The sequence below is a fragment of the Solenopsis invicta genome, chromosome 10, assembly GCF_016802725.1.
Source record: "Solenopsis invicta isolate M01_SB chromosome 10, UNIL_Sinv_3.0, whole genome shotgun sequence".
Lineage (NCBI taxonomy): Eukaryota > Metazoa > Arthropoda > Insecta > Hymenoptera > Formicidae > Solenopsis > Solenopsis invicta.
The window spans coordinates 18,353,776-18,377,462 of NC_052673.1; the positions used below are offsets into that span (position 1 = coordinate 18,353,776).

The window sequence follows — 23,687 nt, forward strand, 5'->3', positions numbered from 1 at the left end:
TGATGTATCCTACCATATAAATATAAGGTAGAGAGCCGAGGAGACGCGGGAAAGAGAGAGAGAGAGAGAGAGAGCGAGAGAGAGAGAGAGATCGTTACGTATTGATCGCTTGGAATAAGAACCCCTCAAGCGCGAGGGTAGGGAGCGGGAAAATGAAAAAGGGAAGAGAACGAGCATGGTGGAAGGAATAACATACTTTCACCGTGGAAATGAGAAACCCGAAGTTAAAGAATCGGAAGAATTTGAATTCAAACCAAATCTGTTGGTCGCGGAACTCAGACGGTTCAAGGAAAATCAGGATTGGGTAAGTTAATAAATTTTTTTAACTAAATTAAATTAAAATTGATGGCACATATAATTAATTTAGTTAAGTTAAAAGTTATATGAATAAAAAATTAACTCAGTTAAAGTTACGTTAAGATTAAATTAACTTAAGTTAAAATAAAAGTTAATTTTGAAAATCATTATTTATATAAAATTAAAATATCATCAAAAGATTATTTATCAGATAGTAATACGTAATAACTTACTTTAAATAAATACGTAGTCTAATTAAAGACAGGTTTTGTTTAACGTGGAATAATTACAAAACAAATAATAAATAGCTGTTATTAAAATAATATTTATTCAATTTGAATAATATAATCTTTAAAAATGAATAATTTGATGTTATTAAATTAAGATAAAGTATATAAAGAAATATATTTTAAATTAATTTTTTAATTTATTTAAAAATATAATACTATTTTCTAAAGATTGCTTGAATCAAATATTTTATTAAAAATATTATATTATTTATTGTAATTAAAAAAAAAGTATAAAAAGTTCAGTCTATGCCAACATCTTATCTCTTTAATGATTTTAATATGTCAAATAAATAATATTGTAGAAACCGAAATAAATAAAAATATATTACAGTCTCAAGTTTGAAGAATACACTGCATGCAACAAAATCCTAACTAAGATAAAAAATTATTTTAAATCAAGTAAGAATGAGTCTCAGTTTTAGAAGATCTTCGCGTGAAATAATATTGATACGTTTTAATTGATTTTGAACTGCACACTATTATTTTCGGTTTCGCACAGTTGTTTTAAATTAAAACATAATTAAATTGCAAATTAATTTGATAATAGTGATGTTAACTTACATTTCTAAATAATATTTTTGTTGTTTTTGGGCCATGTCAAAAACTGTAATCACCTGTATTATTTTTTTGTATATAGCTTCTAATACACGAATTCATTAAAATAATGAATTGCTAATAACAATAATTATAATAGCTTATAAAACAATTTTCTATAATTCAAATACAAAAAGAACACAGTGTCTCATATACTTCTTGCTATTATTATAAACTGGAATAATCATGAATACAACTGATTCTTTAAATGATATTTAATATACAACTAATTATGTAACAAGTTAAATCATGGAGGTCTTATAAACATAAGCAATACTTTTTGAAATCGTTATAAAGCAAAGAAATTTTTCTAATTAAAAAATTGGTCATTCAAAAAATCTTAATGCATTGGATTAATTTATATTTATTTGATAATTACAATATGCTATATATAGGTATATATGTTCTTTTTCTTGTTCAAAATTTGTCAAAATTTAAAAAAGATTTCAATTCACTGATTATTATGCAGATTTCTATTCTGTGTACTAAATAAGAAATATTGATCTTTTTCTTAATTATATTTGTATAACTCCATCGGTTGATTTACAATTATAGTACATCAGAGAGCACTCGGTCATATTCTTTGCACATCTCGGAGTAGCAAAATGCATATTAAGTCTTCACAGTTGTGAAATGTAATAAGAATAACAGTAAAACTTTGTTATGTAACTCTACACACATTATGTAAAATAACGTTCATTGCTGTGAATAAAGCTTTATCGAAACGCCCAGTTTTTAATCTTATTTGCCTTGAAATGTTTGTTATCTCTCTCAGAGCGCATATCTCTAAAGTGTATAAAATGACTTGCATGCAGTATAGATCGACAGACTCATCGATCTTGTTCTCTCGTCATTTTTTCAAAGCTTTCGTTATGGATAATAGCAAAATCGAAATACAAGTACATGAAGGAAAGTTAATTGGTACCACAGAAAAAGGTGTTTACGGCGACTACTATGTCGCCTTTCGAGGAATACCATATGCGAAACCGCCGGTCGGAGAGCTCAGATTCAAAGTAGGTACATAAAGTTGCATTATCGCAAACTGCAGTTTAATAAATTTAATAATGTATATAAAATTACACAAGACTTTGTTGTGACTAAAAAAGAATCATTTAATGGGCTTAATCAATCAATTAATTAACCAATAACTTTTTTAGTATCTTAGAAAGATTAAAAAAAATACGAAGAATTATCACTGTGAGAAAATTATGATAAATAAAGACTCCTGATAAAAGTGTTTATCAGTATATTAAATAATTATTACATAATCTATTTTTCATTATATATAAGGAAAGTTAAAAAAAATAATATTAAAAAATAGTAATAAAAATATATAAATGACTGAAATGAATCAATCACAATCATTGCGATATTAAAGCCCTTTTCTAAGCTGCCGTTGTTATTAGTGCGTACAATACAAGAAAATTAATTATTACAAAAATTTCAATCACTTGTACGTTTCGATCTTGTTATTGGATCGTAACGCATGTAACATGATATGAGAGTGTACTTGCGCGCGAATACTATGACATCCTGTATATGAAAACATTTTACATATTTTATAGGATCCGGTACCAGCAGAACCATGGTCTGGTAGTAGAGACGCCTCGAAATATGGAAACTCGGCTGTTCAAATAAACTTTCTAACACGTCAATTTGAGGGCGATGAAGATTGCCTCTATTTAAATGTTTTCACCCCAAAAATCGAACCTGGGAAGAAGCGTACGGTAATGGTATGGATACACGGCGGTGCTTTTTCTGTGGGTTCCGGTGATGCACTCATGTGCGGACCCGATTACATCGTGCGAAAAGATGTAGTTTTGGTTACCTTGAATTATAGACTAGGTGCTTTAGGTAAGTTATTTGTTCCCATATGTAATGACTGTATTGTCATTTGTATCCTGTATTTTAATACAGCAAATGTTAGATTTGATTTATTGAAAGAATTATGTCTCTTAGATATACTTTTATTTTAGATCATACCATAGAAACGCTTTAAAAATATACTCTCGCAAAAAAAAATTATATCGATATCTGTTTCTAATACGTTTACAATCTCATTTCTTTTTGCATGTAGGACTATTTATTTTGCGCCTCACATAAACAGTAATTAGAAACAAATTATAGCAAGATTTACTTCCTTTCGATATAATCTACATTTACTTTTAATTAAGAATCAATTTTACAAAAACAATGCATTAATAATTTTAGGTTTTTTGAACCTCTACGATAAAGTGGCAACGGGTAATCAAGGTATAAAAGATGTAATCTTGGCATTAAAATGGGTTCAGAAAAATATATCACAGTTTGGTGGAGATCCAAAAAATGTCACTATCTTTGGCGAAAGTGCTGGCGGAGCCATGGTACATTGTCTAACTCTGACTCCATTAGCCAAAGGTATTATGTCGATGTAAATTTATTGATATATCACAATAATTTGAAATTCTTAAATTATCTCCTATCCTATTAATCATAAACTTATTCATAATTTAATTACAATTTTTTATCAACAGAACCATTCAAACACTAATATGTTCGAAAAATGAAAAGTTTCGCAAATGTATTAAATAAATAATATTCGTTCTTCTAGTTAATTTAAAATAAAAAATTTTTAGTTCATTTTAATATATTAAAATAAGAAATAAAACATTTTCTATTTGTAACTTTTAAAAGTTTAGGTCAAATTTCAATTGTAAAATAACTTCTTGAGAAAGAGAGAGAGAGAAAGGAAGAAAAAAAGAAATTTTCAGTACTGCAAGGTCGATCAAAATCATTAAGGGATCAATGTAATTACAAGAATTAAAATTGATATGAAAATATTTTATACATTACAAAAAATGAAAAAAGATTTTATGATGATAAATTAGAATTAATTTGTTACAACTGTTTTACAGATTTATTTCACAAAGCGATAGTACAAAGCGGTGTCATGAGAAATCCTTGGGCCTATACTGAACAACAATCACATTCGACAAATATAGGTTTCCGGCTTGCCGAGAAACTTGGAAAAGCAACCACAGATCCGAAAGTCGTTTACGAATTTCTCAAAACAATCGATGCGAAGAAGCTTATAGAGACTCAAGAAAAGTATTTTTCGACGGAAGAGGTAATTATTTAAACTTTTGATTGTAATTACACGAATGCAATAAATTACAATATGCAAGCTACAATACAAGTTATGCGAAAAAAATATACTTTTTTTCATCTTTGTTAATATCTTCTTCGCAGGAAACTCAACAGCGAAGCTCTCTGGAGAAAATAGTATGTTCATAAGATGTTTGCTTAAGTGTTGAGCATATATTTAATTAGAGTTTTAAAATATTTATTGAAGTGTTTATGAAAACCTAGATGTTCAAAAAATGTATGTTTTCGGAATGTTTACAAATGTTTAGGAAATGCTTTACTAAAAGTATTTTATGTTTTCAGAATGTGTTGCAAATGTTTGCAAACAGAATGTATTTTCATAAAAGACGTTTTGTAACGTTTTGTCTCTATCGGACAGTTGTGAACATTTCATAAACAATTCCATGTTTAAATTTCCATTTCATAAGTACTTCAATACATAATAAACATACTATTTTTGCCAGGGCGTGAGATTTACACCTACTTTGGATCACGAATCTTCGAATCCAGTTTTTCCGGGAGATATAACGAAGTTTATGAGCCGCGGGGTTGAGGTACCATTACTTATAGGTTTTACCAGTTGCGAGGGATCCTTGTTTGTATACAATAATATTAGCGGACGTGAGTTTTGTTTTTGTCTTCATTAAGTATATTAGTATTTATAGGCTTAAGTTTTCATAAAAAATTGTTCGGTTAAAAATAACATAACTTTGAGATTAAATGACGAAGCAAGTTTTTAAAAATTTTACGGATAAAGTTGTACGTAACTATATTCAGTTAGTAAAGTTTGATTAATTCATAATTTTTTCAGTACATATGTATATAAAAATCATAATTATGCGTCAGAACATTTTTAGTTGCAAAATAACGTTATCATATAATAGATAAGTTTATAATATATTAAGATGTTAAGATTATAATCTTAACAAATATCAAATATAACATAGATGTAATGTTATATAACATATAACATGTCATATTCATGTTATATAGAATTACAGCAACCTTACATTCGCTGTTTACTGTAGTGTACTGTATGAGAAATGTGTATTTTAATATGCATTATCTATAATATGTAATTATTTCACTTTTTTTAACGGATTACGCTATTTAAAATATCATAAACAAAATTTTGACGACAGATTTTCTTTCATAAATATGTAAATATTATTTTGTAGCTTGAAGAAATATTCATTATTTGAATTATTCATTACTGATTATGCAATAATTTATATAACGAATAGTATTAAAATATCTCTAAAATTATTTCAGACATAACTAAGGAAGAAATTCATAAAATCGATTCCGATTTCAAAATCGCCATACATCCAAACATTTTATCTATACTACCAAAGATATCAGTCACAGTCGAGGAATTGCGATCTTTATATTTTGAGGATAAAGCAATATCAGAGGAAACTATGGAAAATTACGTTAATTTTCTTAGTGACGAATTCTTCTGCCGTGGTACAATGGAAGTAGTGGATATTCAGACAAAGCTGAATCATAATAAAGCGACGTATTTGTATAAGTTTTCATACAACAATGAAGATAGCCCCATGAAAAAAATATTTAATGTTAAGTTCAAAGGTATTGCCACTTGTAATTTAAAATTATCCAAAAATTAGAGGTGTGCGGATACTCGAAATTATGGGTACCCGAGCTTCGGGTCAAGTCGGGATTTTTTTTTTCGGGATCGGGTCGGAATCCGAAAGTTTGTAAATTTCGGGTACTCGAAATCAAGTCGGGACCCGAAATCGAGTCGGGTCCCGAAATCCTGTCGAAACCCGAAATTGAGACAAAATCCCAAAATTTTATAAATTTTGAGTACTTGGATCTAAAATACGGTCAAAAAGCGACCATAAATCTAAATACCTTATACACTGACGTGAGAAAAAAATTACAAAATTTTAATAATTATTTGTTTGAGTATTGCCCTAATCAAATTTTTTCCGAACGTAAATATATATTTATTTAGGAGTGACCATCAATTTAATTATCATTTTTTATTGAGTAAATACTTATGTACTGTAAATAAATATTTCATTGACAGTATTCAAATTTAGTAATTCAATATAAACGAAATGCCTTACGTAAATTTAGTAATTTTTTTCTCACATCAATGTATAAAGTATCTAAATGTTTGACCGCTATTTGACCCAACTTTAGATCCGAGTACTTAAAATTTATAAAATTTTGGGATTCCGTTTCGATTTTGGGTCCTGACCCGATTTCAGGACCCGACTCGATTTCGGGTACCTTTGAGTAACTTTACAAACTTTCGGGTCCCGACCCAATCCCAAAAAAAATTCCCGACCCAACCCGAACCTGAAATCTCGGGTACCCGCACATCCCTACTAAAAATGTAAAAACTTTTTAATATTAGAGAATATAAATACATTTATATTGTAATTGTAATATAAAATAACTCAAAATGTTTCTAAATTTCTGACTGAAAAACAATTTTGTTTTATAATATTTATTATAGTTTAAAAAATTAATTGTCCGTTTAAATATTTAGAAATTAATTTATCGATTTAATTTAATTTAATGATTTAATAATCGGTTTAATAAAAATATTTTATAGGTGCGAGTCATGGCGAGGATCTGACATACTTGTTTTACTCTTCTATGATGAAAGATTTAGGTGTAACCGCACCAGCAATTGATTCGCAAGACGGAAAGATGATAAACCACTTAACACAAATGTGGACGGATTTTGCCAAAACAGGGTACGAGAAATTTAATGTTTTCTTTTCTCGCGAATATTTTAAGCGTGTTTTTGTAATCACAATATTTCTATTTTTTTTAAACATGTATATTAATGGTTAATTGTCAATGTGATTTAGGAATCCAACGCCTAATACAAACTCATGGTTACCGGTAACCGGTTCACAGGGAAAATACAATTATCTAAATATCGATGAAAATTCGCAAATGAATGTCTTCCATAAAGGAGAAGAGAGTTGGAATTGGGAAGAGAAGAAAAATAAGTTACGGCACTAAAACTTTATCTATGTTAAGATAAAATTTTTTAATACTTTTTCCATTTACAATAAATATTCTCTAGTTCCTTTTCAAAGAAATTTTTTAGTTAACAAAATGTAGGCACTATTGTTTTGTTCTAAGTTCAGAGCCGGTTTTAGTTAATGGAAATATAAAGATTAATCTTTTCAAACTATGATTTATTAGAACAACAAAAAGTTTTTGCGAATTAAACTTAAAGGGATTGGAAAATGTTACAGTACTATTTATGGTAACAAATAGTAAACAAATAGTATAGGTCTTCAAATATAACTTTAATTAAATACCATTATAACTGAGGATTCTATGTTAATCCTCATGCTATTCTTCTCCGAGAGGGGAAGGTATCCATGATAGATTTCCTCATGTAAAACAAAAGTAGATACCTGTTTTCACGGAGTGCAGATTTTTCTTTTGAGGGTTTTTTTTTAGAGAAAATTGAATTTAATATGACATAACTTTTATAAACACTATCTTGTATTTAGCTTTTTTACATTATAAAAACAAATCTACATCAAACAAAAAAGTAATTATTATATTATTCAAACAAGTATAATGTGCATTCAATGGACATTAAAACTTGTGTTGAAAAAATTACATTTTTAAAGATTATTCTTGAACATTCAAAATTGGAAAAAAATCATAATCGAAAAACTAATCTTACATAATACAATACAATAATCATAAGGATTTTAATTACATTTAATTAATACAATTATCTAAACATAGCCGTATTTAATTTACAGTACAAACTTATTTTTTCAAAAAAAAGACACCAAATTTTCAATAAGCAAAAACTTGGAACTAGATTAAAAAAACAATGAAAAGAATTGAAATAAGAAAGAATGCGCACATACATACACTTAGCGTCTTTCCTTTGAAAAGATCATTTTGTACTGCTATCACGCGTTTTGTAGTGTTAAACATTATGTATATTTTTTGAGATAAAATACATAATTTCAACTTAGCATGATTGTAAAGAATTAATGATAAATCAACATGTAAATAAAAAAATGTACCACTACCACTTCTATCGTTTTCATTCATAATTTACTTTGCTATGAATGACTGAAAAGTAAAATTATTAAACAGACTAATTTTTTAAATAATCGATTGATGAATGGTACTATACAAATGTAAGATAGAGAGCCGACAAAACGCGGGAGAAAGAGAGAGAGAGAGAGAGAGAGAGAGAGAAATCGTTATTTATTGAGCGCTCTCGGATAAGATCCCCTTAAGCGCGAGGGTAGGGAACGAGACAATGAAAAAAGGAAGAGAACGAGCATGGTGGAAGGAATAACATACTTTCACCGTGGAAATGAGAAACCCGAAGTTAAAGAATCGGAAGAATTTGAATTCAAACCAAATCTGTTGGTCGCGGAACTCAGACGGTTCAAGGAAAATCAGGATTGGGTAAGTTAATAAATTTTTTTAACTAAATTAAATTAAAATTGATGGCACATATAATTAATTTAGTTAAGTTAAAAGTTATATGAATAAAAAATTAACTCAGTTAAAGTTACGTTAAGATTAAATTAACTTAAGTTAAAATAAAAGTTAATTTTGAAAATCATTATTTATATAAAATTAAAATATCATCAAAAGATTATTTATCAGATAGTAATACGTAATAACTTACTTTAAATAAATACGTAATCTAATTAAAGACAGGTTTTGTTTAACGTGGAATAATTACAAAACAAATAATAAATAGCTGTTATTAAAATAATATTTATTCAATTTGAATAATATAATCTTTAAAAATGAATAATTTGATGTTATTAAATTAAGATAAAATATATAAAGAAATATATTTTAAATTAATTTTTTAATTTATTTAAAAATATAATACTATTTTCTAAAGATTGCTTGAATCAAATATTTTATTAAAAATATTATATTATTTATTGTAATTAAAAAAAAAGTATAAAAAGTTCTGTCTATGCCAACATCTTATTTCTTTAATGATTTTAACATGCATGTCAAATAAATGATCTTGTAGAAACCGGAATAAATAAAAATGTACATATTACAGTCTCAAGTCTAAAGAATGCAACGTATGTAACAAAAACCTAACCAAGATAAAAAATTATTTCTTTAATTGTCTTTGAGATTTGTCGCAAAGTGCAATCACCTGCATCTTTTTTCGTACATAGTTTCTGATATATTAACTCATTAACAATTGCATTAATAAATTGCTTATAACAATAATTGTAATAACTTATGAAGCATTTTTCTATAATTCAAATGCAAAAAGAACTTCTTTATACTTTATATTTATATACTTCTTGTTATCATAAATTGGAATTATCATAAATACAACTTTTAAAATGATATTCGGTATACAACTAATTGTATAATTAACATGGAGGTCTTACAAACATAAATGATACTTTTAGAACCTTTTAAAACATTATACGGAAAGGAAATTTTAAATTTAAAAATTGATAATTTAAAAAATCTAATTGCATTGGATTGATTTATATAAATCTAATTCCAATATATGCTATATATGTATATACAACATATACTCCTCTTCTCGTTTGAGATCTATCAAAATTTAAAAGTGATTTCAACTCACTGATTATTATGCAAATTTCAATACTGTATATTCAATAAAAAGAATTTAATTTTTTCTTAATTATACATGTATAACTGCATAAGTTGATTTACATTTATAGTACATCAGGGAGCACTTCTTCATGATCCTTGCACATCTCGGAGTACAAAGATGCATAGAAAGTCTTCACAGTTGTGAAATGCAATAAGAATAACAGTAAAACTTTGTTATGTTACTCTATACGCAATAAGTGAAATAACGTTCGTTACAGTGAACAAAGCTTGATCGAAACGCCCAATTTTAAATCTCACTTGCCATGAAATGTTTTTTATCTTTCTCAGAGCGTATACATCTGTATAAACAGACTTGCATACAATGTAGATCGACAAACTGATCGATCCTGTTCTCTCGTCATTCTTTCCGAGTCTTCATCATGGATAACAGCAAAGTCGAAATATGCGTGCACGAGGGAAAGTTAATTGGTACCATAGAAAAAGGTGTATATGGCGACTACTATGCCGCCTTTCGAGGAATACCATATGCGAAACCGCCGGTCGGAGAGCTCAGATTCATAGTAAGTACATAAAGTTCCATTATCATGGACAAGTTTTTAAAAGTTTTTAAAAATTTATTTAATTATCAATTAAATTAAATTGATTGATCGCTACTTTTCGCAACAAAATATTTATAGTATTTAAGGAAGATACTCTCATTGGTGTCATTGTTATAACAGATGCATAATATACATTATGCATCATCATTATTAAATTGTGATTATCAATATTGATATTGATTACTATTCTCATTCAATTTAGAATTGCGTTTTAGAAATAGAAAATTGATTCAACGTGCAGTTTAATAAATTTAAAATTGTATCATACAAATACTAAGACGTAGTTATAACTGCAAAAAAATTATTTAATTGGCTTAATCAATCAATTAGTTAATTAACTAATTTTTTTTTTAATCTTAAAAAAATTTTTTTAAATACGAAGAATTATCACTGTGAGAAAAAAGAACTAAATAAAGATTAAATGGCTAAATAAAGGTTACTGACAAAACTGTTTACCAGATTATGTATACTGTGTATGTATGTGCGTGTGCATGTGCGTATGCGCGCGCGCGCGCGTGTGTGATATCAGTATATTACATAATTATTATATAATCTGTTTTTTACATTTATTATTGTCATCTTAATATGTCTGTTTTTCACTAGATAAGTAAAATAAAAGAAAATAATAGTATAAAATATTATTTGTTAAAAGAATATTTATATGCATAAATATTTCATATAACTGTATAAAAGAAAATTAGCATAAAAATATCTTTGGACATACGGGGTTATTCAAAAAAATGATTGATTTCAAACAATTTATTTTTAACATAAATTAATCTTCTAATTTGTTAAATATAATTTGATTATCATATAAATTAATAAGTGCGAAGATAGGCGGCTACGCACAGAAATATTAATATATCATGGTCATTCAACGCGCACAGTCTTTTAATCATTTAGAACATTTATTTATTAGTTTTAAAAAGTGTTCTCATTTAAAAACTATGACTCTAGCGCAATTTGCGCAAGGAAAAAAAGTTATTTTTTCTGACACAGAGAATCGCGTCATGCGCGCAAATGTTACAACATCCTATGTATAAACGCATTTTATATATTTAGGATCCGATACCAGTAGAACCATGGTCTGATAGTAGAGATGCTTCAAAATATGGAAACTCGGCTGTTCAAATAAACTTTCTAACACGTCAATTTGAGGGCGATGAAGATTGCCTCTATTTAAATGTTTTCACCCCAAAAATCGAACCTGGGAAGAAGCGTACAGTAATGGTATGAATACATGGCGCTTTTTCTATGGGTTCCAGTGATGCACTCATGTACGGACCCGATTACATCGTGCGAAAGGATGTAATTTTAGTTACCTTGAATTATAGACTAGGTGCTCTAGGTACGTTATTCGTTCTCATATGTAATGACTCTATTGTCATTTGTGTCTGGTCTTTTAATGTAGTAAATGTTTAGACTTTACCTATTTTAATCATTATTTCTCTTAGATATATACTTTTATTTTATACATCATATCATAGACATTTTATAAATATACTCTCGCAAAAAAGTAAAGTGACGCAAAAAAAGAGTTAAATCTATCTCTGTTTTTGACACACATTTATAATCTCCGTTTTATATTTTCTGCATACAAGACTATTTATTTTGCTGTTCATATAATGTATTAAAAATAAATTATAGCGTAATTTAATTTATTTAGATATAAAGTGACCATATAGATACTTTTCATCATATAAAGTAATAGAGAGCCAGGATCTTCGCGTGTAGAATAATATATTCATGTAATATATTACACATAACTGTACATGTTTGAGTCTGCGATTTACACCATCTTCAGTATAAACGAAACAGCTAGTGCAATGAGGCGTTGAGATAATCAAGTTATAACGCAAGTCGACTGTAAGATAAAAAATTTCAAGTGTTTGTCATAATGTATTTTAAAAGAATCGCGGCGCAGAATCTTAAGGAAAAATGTAATTTATTACAAGAATATATTATTGTACACGGAAAGATCCTATCTTTTTATTGATATCACTCTGCATGATTAAAATTTATTTCATTGGAACCTAATTGAGGATAATTTTACAGTTTTTAATTTGCATTTGCTTTTAATTAAGATAAATCAATTTTACAAAAACAATGCATTAATAATTTTAGGTTTTTTGAACTTCTACGATAAAGTGGCAACGGGCAATCAAGGTCTAAAAGATATAATCTTGACATTAAAATGGGTTCAGAAAAATATATCGCAGTTCGGCTGAGATGCCAAAAATCTTCGGCGAAAGTGCTGGCGGAGCCATACATTGTTTAACTCTGACTCCATTAGCCAAAGGTATTTTGTCGATATAAATCTATTGATATATCATAATAATTTAAAAATATTAATCTTCTATCACTTACTTAAATTAATCATAAACTTATTCAAAATTCAATTGCAATTTTTTATCAACAAAAACATTCAAACATTAACATGTTCAAAAATACATTAAATGAATGACGATTATTCTTTTAGTTAATTTTAAAGAAATATTGATAAGAAATATTTATAAGAGATTTTTAATTAATTTTAAATAAGAAATAAAATACTTTTTATTTGTAATTTTTGAATACTTAATTCAAATTGAATACTTAATTTTAATTATAAAGTAACTTTCCGAGAGAAAGGGGGGGGGGAGAAAGAGGAAAATAAGGGATAAAATATTCAGGCAAGGCCAATCAAAATCATTAAGAGATTGATGTGATTACAAGAATTGAAATTGGCATGAAAAAATTATGTACGTTACAAAGAACAAAAAAGAAAGATTTTACAATGATAAATTAGAATTAATTCGTTACAACTATTTCACAGATTTATTTCACAAAGCGATATCACAAAGTGGGGTCATGAGGTGTCCTTGGACCTACACTATACAACAGTCACATTCGATGAATACAGGTTTCCGGCTTACCGAGAAACTTGGAAAAGCAACCACAGATCCCAAAGTCGCTTACGAGTTTCTCAAAACAATCGATGCGAAGAAGCTTATAGAGATTCAAGAAATGTCTCTCTCGACGGAAGAGGTAATTATTTAAACATTTGATTGTAATTATAGAAATGCAATAATTTACAATATGCAGAATACAATACAGATTATAACAAAATAAAACTTTTTTTGGTCTCTTTTAATAGCTTCTTCGCAGGAGAAACGACAACACGGTTTAAGATTTACATCTACTTTGGATCACGAATCTTCGAATCCAGTTTTTCCGGAAGATATAACGAAGTTTATGAGCCGCGGAGTTGAGATACCATTACTTATAGGATTTGCCAGTTGCGAGGGATCCTTTATTGCATGCACTAATCTTGCCGGAAGTAAGTATTGTTTTTATCTTCATTTAGCACATTAGTTTTAAAGGCTTTAAATTTTCATAGAAAAGTGTTGGATTAAAAATAACATACCTCTGAGATTAGGTAACGTGATAAACATGCACTACCAATTGTTTACAATGAACTAAAGTTGTACACATCTATAGCGAGTTAGTAAAGTTTGATTAATCCGTCATTTTTCAAGTACGTACATAAAAATCATAATTATGCGCTAGAAGATTTTGTTTGCAAAATAATGTTATCCTACACTTTGTACATCAGCAGTTAAGTAGACAGTACAATCTCAGCAAACATCGAATATAACACAGATGTAATATCGAATATAACACAGATGTAAAATATACATGTTATATTTATATAGCATTACATTTATGTTATATTCGATGTTCACTATAGTGTATTGAGATAAATGTGTATCTTAATATGCATTATCTATGATATCTATTATCTTTTAATGGACTACACTATATGAAACATTTTAACGACAGATTTTCTTTCGCAAATACATTTCTATTAATTATCCTTTAGCTTAAAAGAACAGTTGTTAAAATAATCGTTACTTATGATGCGACCATTTATATGACAAATAATATTAAAATATCTTTAACATTATTTCAGCCACAACTAAAGAAGACCTTCAAAAGATCGATTCCGATTTCAAAAGCTGTTTACTTCCCAACATTCTATCAATATTGCTGAAAATATCAGTCACAGTTGAAGAATTGCGATCTTTATATTTTGGCGATAAAGCAATATCAGAGGAAACTGTGGCAAATTACATTGATTTTCTTAGCGACGAATTCTTCTGCCGTAGTATAAGTCCGAAGTAGTAGATGTTCAGACGAAGCTGAATCATAACAAACCAACGTATCTGTATAAATTTTCATACGAGGCTGAAAATTCTCCCATGAAAAAACTGTTGAATATTAAGTTCCCAGGTATTAGCACTAATTAATTTAAAATTCTTTAAAGATGTAAAAATTTCTTAATTTTAGAGAATATGCATACATTCATATCGTAATTGTAATATAAAATAATTCAAATTGTTTCTAAATATCTGATTTAAATAAAGATAGTTTCGTTTTATAATATTTATTGTAGTTTGAAAAATAAATTGCTCTTTCGAATAATTAGAAAATTTTAATTTATTGATTTAATTAATCGTTTAATAATCGTTTGAATAAAAATATTTTGTAGGTGCGACTATTAGCGAGGAATTGACATTCTTGTTTCACGCTTCTATGATGAAAGAGATAGGCATATCCCTACCTGAAGTTGATTCAAAGGATGGTAAGATGATAAATCACTTAACACAAATGTGGACGGATTTTGCCAAAACAGGGTACGAAAAATTTTTTGTTTCCTTTCTCATGAATTTTTTAGGCATGTCTTCTTTTAATCACAATATTTCAATTTTATTAAGCATGTATTAATGATTGTTAATGTGATTTAACAATGTGATTTAGGAATCCAACGCCTACTATAAATACATGGTTACCGGTGACCGGATCACAGGGAAAATACAATTATCTAAATATCGATGAAAATTCGCAAATTAATGTTTTCCGTAAAGGAGAAGAGAGTTGGAATTGGGAAGAGAAGAAAATTAATTATTTTCTTCCCAGGTAATACCTGGGAACTTAATATTCAACAGTTTTTTCATGGGAGAATTTTCAGCCTCGTATGAAAATTTATACAGATACGTTGGTTTGTTATGATTCAGCTTCGTCTGAACATCCACTATTTTCATTATACTACGGCAGAAGAATTCGCTAAGAAAATCAATCTAATTTGCCACAGTTTCCTCTAATATTGCTTTATCCCCAAAATATAAAGATCGCAATTCTTCAACTGTGACTGATATTTTTGGCAGTATTGATAGAATATTGGGAAGTAAAAAAAAACATCGACAAAACCAAATCTCAACATAGATAAAATTTTAGCGCCGTAACTTATTTTTCTTCTCTTCCCAATTCCCAACTCTTTTCTTAAAGATATTTTTAAGTTAATAGAATATAAGCACTATCGTTATCTTCTTCTAATTGTAAGTTCAAAATAAAAAGTAATGAAGTTCTGTCTATGCCAACATCTTATCTCTTTAATGATTTTAATATGTCAAATAAATAATATTGTAGAAACCGAAATAAATAAAAATATATTACAGTCTCAAGTTTGAAGAATACACTGCATGTAACAAAATCCTAACTAAGATAAAAAATTATTTTAAATCAAGTAAGAATGAGTCTCGACAGTTTTAGAAGATCTTCGTGTGAAATAATATTGATACGTTTTAACTGATTTTGAACTGCACACTATTATTTTCGGTTTCGCACAGTTGTTTTAAATTAAAACATAATTAAATTGCAAATTAATTTGATAATAGTGATGTTAACTTACATTTCTAAATAATATTTTTGTTGTTTTTGGGCCATGTCAAAAACTGTAATCACCTGTATTATTTTTTTGTATATAGCTTCTAATACACGAATTCGTTAAAATAATGAATTGCTAATAACAATAATTATAATAGCTTATAAAACATTTTTCTATAATTCAAATACAAAAAGAACACAGTGTCTCATATACTTCTTGCTATTATTATAAATTGGAATAATCATGAATACAACTGATTCTTTAAATGATATTTAATATACAACTAATTATGTAACAAGTTAAATCATGGAGGTCTTATAAACATAAGCAATACTTTTTGAAACCGTTATAAAGCAAAGAAATTTTTCTAATTAAAAAATTGGTCATTCAAAAAATCTTAATGCATTGGATTAATTTATATTTATTTGATCATTACAATATGCTATATATAGGTATATATGTTCTTTTTCTTGTTCAAGATTTGTCAAAATTTAAAAAAGATTTCAATTCACTGATTATTATGCAGATTTTTATTCTGTGTACTAAATAAGAAATATTGATCTTTTTCTTAATTATATTTGTATAACTCCATCGGTTGATTTACATTTATAGTACATCAGAGAGCACTGGGTCATATTCTTTGCACATCTCGGAGTAGCAAAATGCATATTAAATCTTCATAGTTGTGAAATGTAATAAGAATAACAGTAAAACTTTGTTATGTAACTCTATACGCATTATGTAACATAACGTTCATTGCTGTGACTAAAGCTTTATCGAAACCAGTTTTTAATCTTACTTGTCTTGAAATGTTTGTTATCTCTCTCAGAGCGCATATCTCTAAAGTGTATAAAATGACTTGCATGCAGTATAGATCGACAGACTCATCGATCTTGTTCTCTCGTCATTTTTTCAAAGCTTTCGTTATGGATAATAGCAAAGTCGAAATACGCGTGCATGAAGGGAAATTAATTGGTGCTATAGAAAAAGGTGTTTACGACGATTATTATGCTGCGTTTCGAGGAATACCATATGCGAAACCGCCAGTTGGAGAACTTAGATTCAAAGTAAGCGCATAAAGTTCCATTATCACGGACAAGTTTTTAAAAGTTTTTAAAAATTTATTTAATTATCAATTAAATTGAATTGATTGATCGCTACTTTTCACAACAAAATATTTACAGCATTTAAGGAAGGCACTCTGATTAGTGTCATTGTTATAACAGATGGATAATACATTATGCATCATCATTATTAAATTGTGATTATCAATATTGATATTGATTACTATTCTCATTCAATTTAGAATTACGTTTCAGAAATAGGAAATTTATTCAGCGTGCAGATTAATAAATTTAAAAATGTATATAAAATCACACAAGTACTAAGATGCTGTGTAACTAAAATAAGACTTATTTAATAAATCTTAATTAATTAATTACATTAATTAATTAATTAACTAATAATTTTTTTAGTATCTTAAACAAATTAAATAAAATGCAAAAAATTATCACTATAAAAAAATTATGATAAATAAAGACTATCGATTAAACTATTTACCTAATTATACTGTGTATGTGTGTTTTATCATTATATTATATAATTATTATATAATCTTATTACGTAAATTGTTTGTATATATGTAAAATAAAAGAAAATATTAAAAATATCATTTGTTTAAAAAATATTTATACAGCTAACTAAATAAAAAAAAATTACGTAAAAAAATTTTTAGACAGACGCCATTATTCAGAAAAATGATTAATTTCAAAACGATATATTTCTAATATAAATTAATCTTCTAATTTGTTAAATATAATTTACTTAAAATATAAATTAGTAATTAAGTGCAAAAATAGATGGCTACGAAAAAGAAATATTAATATATCATACTTATTCAACGCGCGCCGTCTCTTAATCATGCGGAACTTAGAGCGTTCATTTAAATAAATGCTCATATTTTAAAATTATTACTCTAGTACAATTTTGCACAAGAAAAAGAATTATTTTTTCTGACACAAAGAATCGCATCATGCGCGCAAATGTTACGACATCCTATGTATAAACGCATTTTACATATTTAGGATCCGGTACCAGCAGAACCATGGTCCGGTAGTAGAGACGCTTCGAAATATGGAAACATAGCTGTTCAAATGAATTTTCTAACACGTCAAATTGAGGGCGATGAAGATTGTCTCTATTTAAATGTTTTCACCCCGAAAATCGAACCTGGGAAGAAGCGTACGGTAATGGTATGGATACATGGTGGTGCATTTTCTATGGGTTCCGGTGATGCACTCATGTACGGACCCGATTACATTGTACGAAATGACGTAATTTTGGTTACCTTGAATTATAGATTAGGTGCTCTAGGTAAGTTATTCGTTCCTATATGTAATGACTGTATTGTTATTTGTATCTGGTATTAATATAACAAACGTTTTTACTTATTTTAAGATTTTACTTGTTTTAACGATTATTTCTCTTAGATATATACTATTTTAAATAATACTACAGACATTTAAAAAATATAAACTCTCGCAAAAAAAGTAAGCGACACAAAATAAAAAACAAAGTTAAATCTATCTCTGTTTATAGCATATGATTATAATATCCTTTTTTTTATCTTCTGCAAGTAGAACTATTTATTTTGGCGCTCACACAAACAGTGTATCAGAAATAAATTATAGCGTGATTTATTTTATTTAGATATAAAGTGACCACATACTTTTAATCATACAAAGTAATGCCAATAGAGCGCCAAACACAGGATCTTTGCGTGTAGAATAATATATACATGTAATATATTACATATAACTATACACGTCTCGGTCTGCGATTTAAACCATTTTCAATATGAACGAAACAGCAATTGTAATAAAGCATCGAGATGGTCAAGTTATGACACAAGTAGTCCGTAAGATAAGAAATTTCAAGTGTTTGTCATAATGATTGAAATATTGCAGCTAGAATCTTAAGGACAAATGTAATTTATTACAAGAATATAGATATTATTGTACACGCAAAGATCCTACTACTTTATTGACATCACTCCGCATAATTATGATTTTTTTCATACCTAATTAAGGATAATTTTGCAGTTTTTAATTCGCATTTATTTTTTAATTAATACGAATCAATTTTATAAAAACAATGCATTAATAATTTCAGGTTTTTTGAACCTTTACGATAAAGTGGTAACGGGTAATCAAGGTATAAAAGATGTAATCTTGGCATTACAATGGGTACAAAAAAATATATCACAGTTTGGTGGAGATCCAAAAAATGTCACTATTTTCGGCGATAGTGCTGGCGGAGCCATTGTACATTGTCTTACTCTGTCTCCATTAGCCAAAGGTATAATTTTGTCGATATAAATCTATCGATATATCATAATAATTAAAAATTCTCAAATTATCTGTTACCTCAATTAATCATAAAATTATTCATAATTTAATTGCAATTTTTCATCGACAAAAACATTCAAACATTATATGGAAAATAAGAAGTTTCGCAAATATATTAAATGAATGATGTTCATCCTTTTAGTTAATTTTAAATAAGAAATTTCTAGTTAATGTTGAAAAAAATTTTTTTTTAATTTGTATAACTATTGGATGTTTAATTCAAATTTCAATTGTAAAGTTTTACTTTCAACTTTTTAAGAGAAAAGGGGAGAAAGACAAAAAGAAAAATAAGAGAGAAATTGTCATTATGACAAGATCGATCAAAGATGTAATTACAAAAATTCAAATTAACGAAAATATTTTGTACATTACAAAGAACAAAGAAGAAAGATTTTACGACGATAAATTAGAATTAATTTGTTACAACTATTTCACAGATTTATTTCACAAAGCGATATCACAAAGTGGGGTCATGAGATGTCCTTGGGCCTACTCTATACAACAATCACATTCGATGAATGCAGGTTTCCGGCTTGCCGAGAAACTTGGAAAAGCAACCACAGATCCGAAAGTCGCTTACGAGTTTCTCAAAACAATCGATGCAAAGAAGCTTATAGAGTTTCAAGAAAAGCCTGTCTCGACGGAAGAGGTAATTATTTAAACATTTGATTTTAATTATACAAATGCCATAATTTACAATATGCAGGATACAATATAGATTATTATAAAAAAATTTTTTTTGGTGTTTTTTAATATCTTCTTCGCAGGAGAATCGACAAGACGTATTGAGATTTGCACCTACTGTGGATCACGAATCTTTGAATCCAGTTTTTCCGGGAGATATAGCGAAGTTTATGAACCGCGGGGTTGAGGTACCATTACTTATAGGTTTTACCAGTTGTGAGGGATCCTTTATTGCATTCAGTAATTTTATTGGACGTAAGTTTTGTTTTTGTTTTTATTAAGAACATTAATTTTTAATTTTCGCTTTAAATCTCGCTTTAAATTTTCATAGAAAAGTGTTAGATTAAATATAACATAACTCTGAGATTAGACGATGTGACAAACGTGCACTGCCAATTGTTTACAATTAAATAAAACTTTTACAAATAAAATTGTACATATATGTGTATACCGAATTAGTAAAGTTTGATTAATCCGTCAATTTTGGAGAACATATATAAAAATCTTAATTATGCAGTTGAACGTTTTTGTTTGCAAAATAACGTTATCATATGTACATTTTGTACATCAGCAGTTAAGTTTATAGTACAATCTCAGCAAACATCGAATATAATATAGATGTAGTATCATATAACATACATATATATTAGCATTACATTTATGTTATATTTGATGTTTACTGTAATGTATTAAGATAAATGTAGATCTTTATAAACATTATCAATGATATGTATCATTGCATTCTTTTAACGGACTACACTATGAAACATTTTAAACAAAATTTTGACAACTGATTTTCTTTCGGAAATATGCTTGTATTAATTATTTGTTAGCTTAAAAAAAGAGTTATTGAAATATTCGTTACTTATCATGCGACAATTTAGATAACAAATAATATTAAAATATCTTTACAATCATTTCAGCCGTAAATAAAGAAAGACTTCAAAAAATTGATTCCGATTTCAAAATTGCTATACTTCCCAATGTTTTATCTATGCTGCAAAAGATATCAGTCACAGTCGAAGATTTGCGATCTTTATATTTTGGGGATAAAGCAATATCAGAGGAAACTATGGCAAATTACGTTGATTTTCTTAGTGACGAGTTCTTCTGCCGTAGTATAATGGAAGTAGTAGATATTCAGACGAAGCTGAATCATAACAAACCGACATATCTATATAAATTTTCATACGAGTCTGATAATTCCCCTATGAAGAAAATATTTAATTTTACGTACCCAGGTATTACCATTAATTATATTTTAAAATTACCTAAGACGTAAAAAAGCTTTTTAATTTTAAAGAATATGAATACATTCATATCATAATTGTAATATAAAATAATTCAAAATGTTTCTAAATTTTTGACTTAAAGATAGTTCCGTTTTATAATATTCATTATAGTTTGGAAAATAAATTGTTTTTTTTTAATAATTAAAAAATTTGAATTTATCAATTTAATTAATCGTTTAATAATCGATTGAATAAAAATATTTTATAGGTGCGACTCATGGCGAGGAATTGGCATACTTGTTTCACGTTTCTATGATGAAAGAGTTAGGTATATCCCTACCTGCAATTGATTCAAAGGATGGTAAGATGATAAACCACTTAACACAAATGTGGACGGATTTTGCCAAAACAGGGTACGAGAAATTTAATGTTTTCTTTTCTCGCGAATATTTTAAGCGTGTTTTTGTAATCACAATATTTCTATTTTTTTTTAACATGTATATTAATGGTTAATTGTCAATGTGATTTAGGAATCCAACGCCTAATACAAACTCATGGTTACCGGTAACCGGTTCACAGGGAAAATACAATTATCTAAATATCGATGAAAATTCGCAAATGAATGTCTTCCGTAAAGGAGAAGAGAGTTGGAATTGGGAAGAGAAGAAAAATAAGTTACGGCACTAAAACTTTATCTATGTTAAGATAAAATTTTTTAATACTTTTTCCATTTACAATAAATATTCTCTAGTTCCTTTTCAAAGATATTTTTTAGTTAACAAAATGTAGGCACTATTGTTTTGTTCTAAGTTCAGAGCCGGTTTTAGTTAATGGAAATATAAAGATTAATCTTTTCAAACTATGATTTATTAGAACAATAAAAAGTTTTTGCGAATTAAACTTAAAGGGATTGGAAAATGTTACAGTACTATCTATGATAACAAATAGTAAACAAATAGTATAGGTCTTCAAATATAACTTTAATTAAATACCATTATAACTGAGGATTCTATGTTAAAATCAATTACAAAATTATAAAGCAAATAAAATTTTTGAAAATTATAAAATATTGTTCACGTTCATTACTATATTATATATTGCATGTTTCCAGTGCCGTTAATGGAATACATATCGCTAATGGAATATAATCCCTCTTACATTTATTTTCTACATCCCGTATACAAAGTGTAGCTTATTTAGCTTTCTTGTATTCTCTGATGTATGCATATATATACAAATATTAAATGTAAAAGCAATTTCGATTGATCGTAATTAGGTAAAATTTGTCTTCCTTCTCGAATTAAATTTTAAGAATTTAATGTGTTAGTTTCCATTTTTTAAATAAATGTTTAACAATTGTTCAGATTAAGTTGAAAATGAAGATAATGAAACATTGTTTCTATAAAAAAAAATATTTTGTTTTTTTTTATTTGATTAATAATTTAACTTCATTTTTGAAACATTTTCTGTCGGATAATATCCGGTTTATCCAACAAAATAGTATCCAGCCGGATTATCCGGTATTCGGCCGCGAGAGTATATCAAGTATATGTTTATATCCGGTATCCGGCTATCCGGTAAAAATCACTATCTGGTGCATCTCTAGTTACAAACAGAAATTTATCTCTGCTATAGCAAGAAAAAGGAAGTTGACCTTTGATAGTTTCGCCATTTTAATTGCTCTTCTTTTGTCTTTCGCTCGAGTAGCCGAGCGTAAACCTATGGCTTTTTGACTTTCCTTACAAACCAATCTTCAATTTCAAAATTTTCATCGTAACGAGGAAGTATTGTGCCACCAAAAATTATAGGCGCCCCTATTAAGATTGCGCTTAATGGACTTTCTTCGCTCTTTTCCCCATTCCCTTACTAGTGGAAGCAAAAACAAAAGATTGTGTTCGAATTTCAGTCGGTTCAATTTTTTCGTTGCTTGCTACTTTTCGATAATTATCCAAGAATGGTTACCATATTTTCTTAGTTAATATAACTTATATTGTTTTTATTACAAAAAAAACTTTATAACATGTAGTAGAGGCGCTATTTGTTTTCAAATTTCTAATTGCTGGTACAGATCTATTTCTCTGATTGTGAATGTGCAATCCTATGTGATACAGACAGTTGCCGAGCAAATAACACGAGGCGCATGCGTCTCTCATACG

The 23,687-nt window shown here is 27.9% G+C and overlaps 3 protein-coding genes and 1 pseudogene across 6 annotated transcripts in view; 3 read left to right on the forward strand and 1 right to left on the reverse strand.

Annotated features, from left to right (window-relative positions):
- The window catches only part of LOC105197902 (calcitonin receptor), a 114,547-nt gene that overhangs the window by 56,505 nt on the left and 34,355 nt on the right, over positions 1–23,687 (reverse strand). The gene's annotated exons all lie outside the window — the stretch shown is intronic.
- Positions 1,932–8,346, forward strand: LOC105197901 (para-nitrobenzyl esterase). Its single transcript, XM_039454256.1, has 9 exons — positions 1,932–2,194; positions 2,747–3,035; positions 3,393–3,578; positions 4,076–4,287; positions 4,410–4,442; positions 4,769–4,925; positions 5,577–5,894; positions 6,892–7,036; positions 7,154–8,346. Exons 1-9 carry the CDS (start codon positions 1,937–1,939, stop codon positions 7,308–7,310), a joined length of 1,755 nt encoding a protein of 584 aa, XP_039310190.1. The 5' UTR covers positions 1,932–1,936; the 3' UTR covers positions 7,311–8,346.
- On the forward strand, positions 9,914–15,915 carry LOC105197699 (annotated as a pseudogene).
- LOC105202852 (para-nitrobenzyl esterase) lies at positions 17,002–22,593 on the forward strand. Its single transcript, XM_026131698.2, has 8 exons — positions 17,002–17,275; positions 18,293–18,581; positions 19,380–19,565; positions 20,053–20,264; positions 20,383–20,554; positions 21,223–21,540; positions 21,800–21,944; positions 22,062–22,593. The coding sequence occupies exons 1-8, from the start codon at positions 17,018–17,020 to the stop codon at positions 22,216–22,218; spliced, it is 1,737 nt and encodes a 578-aa protein (XP_025987483.2). The 5' UTR covers positions 17,002–17,017; the 3' UTR covers positions 22,219–22,593.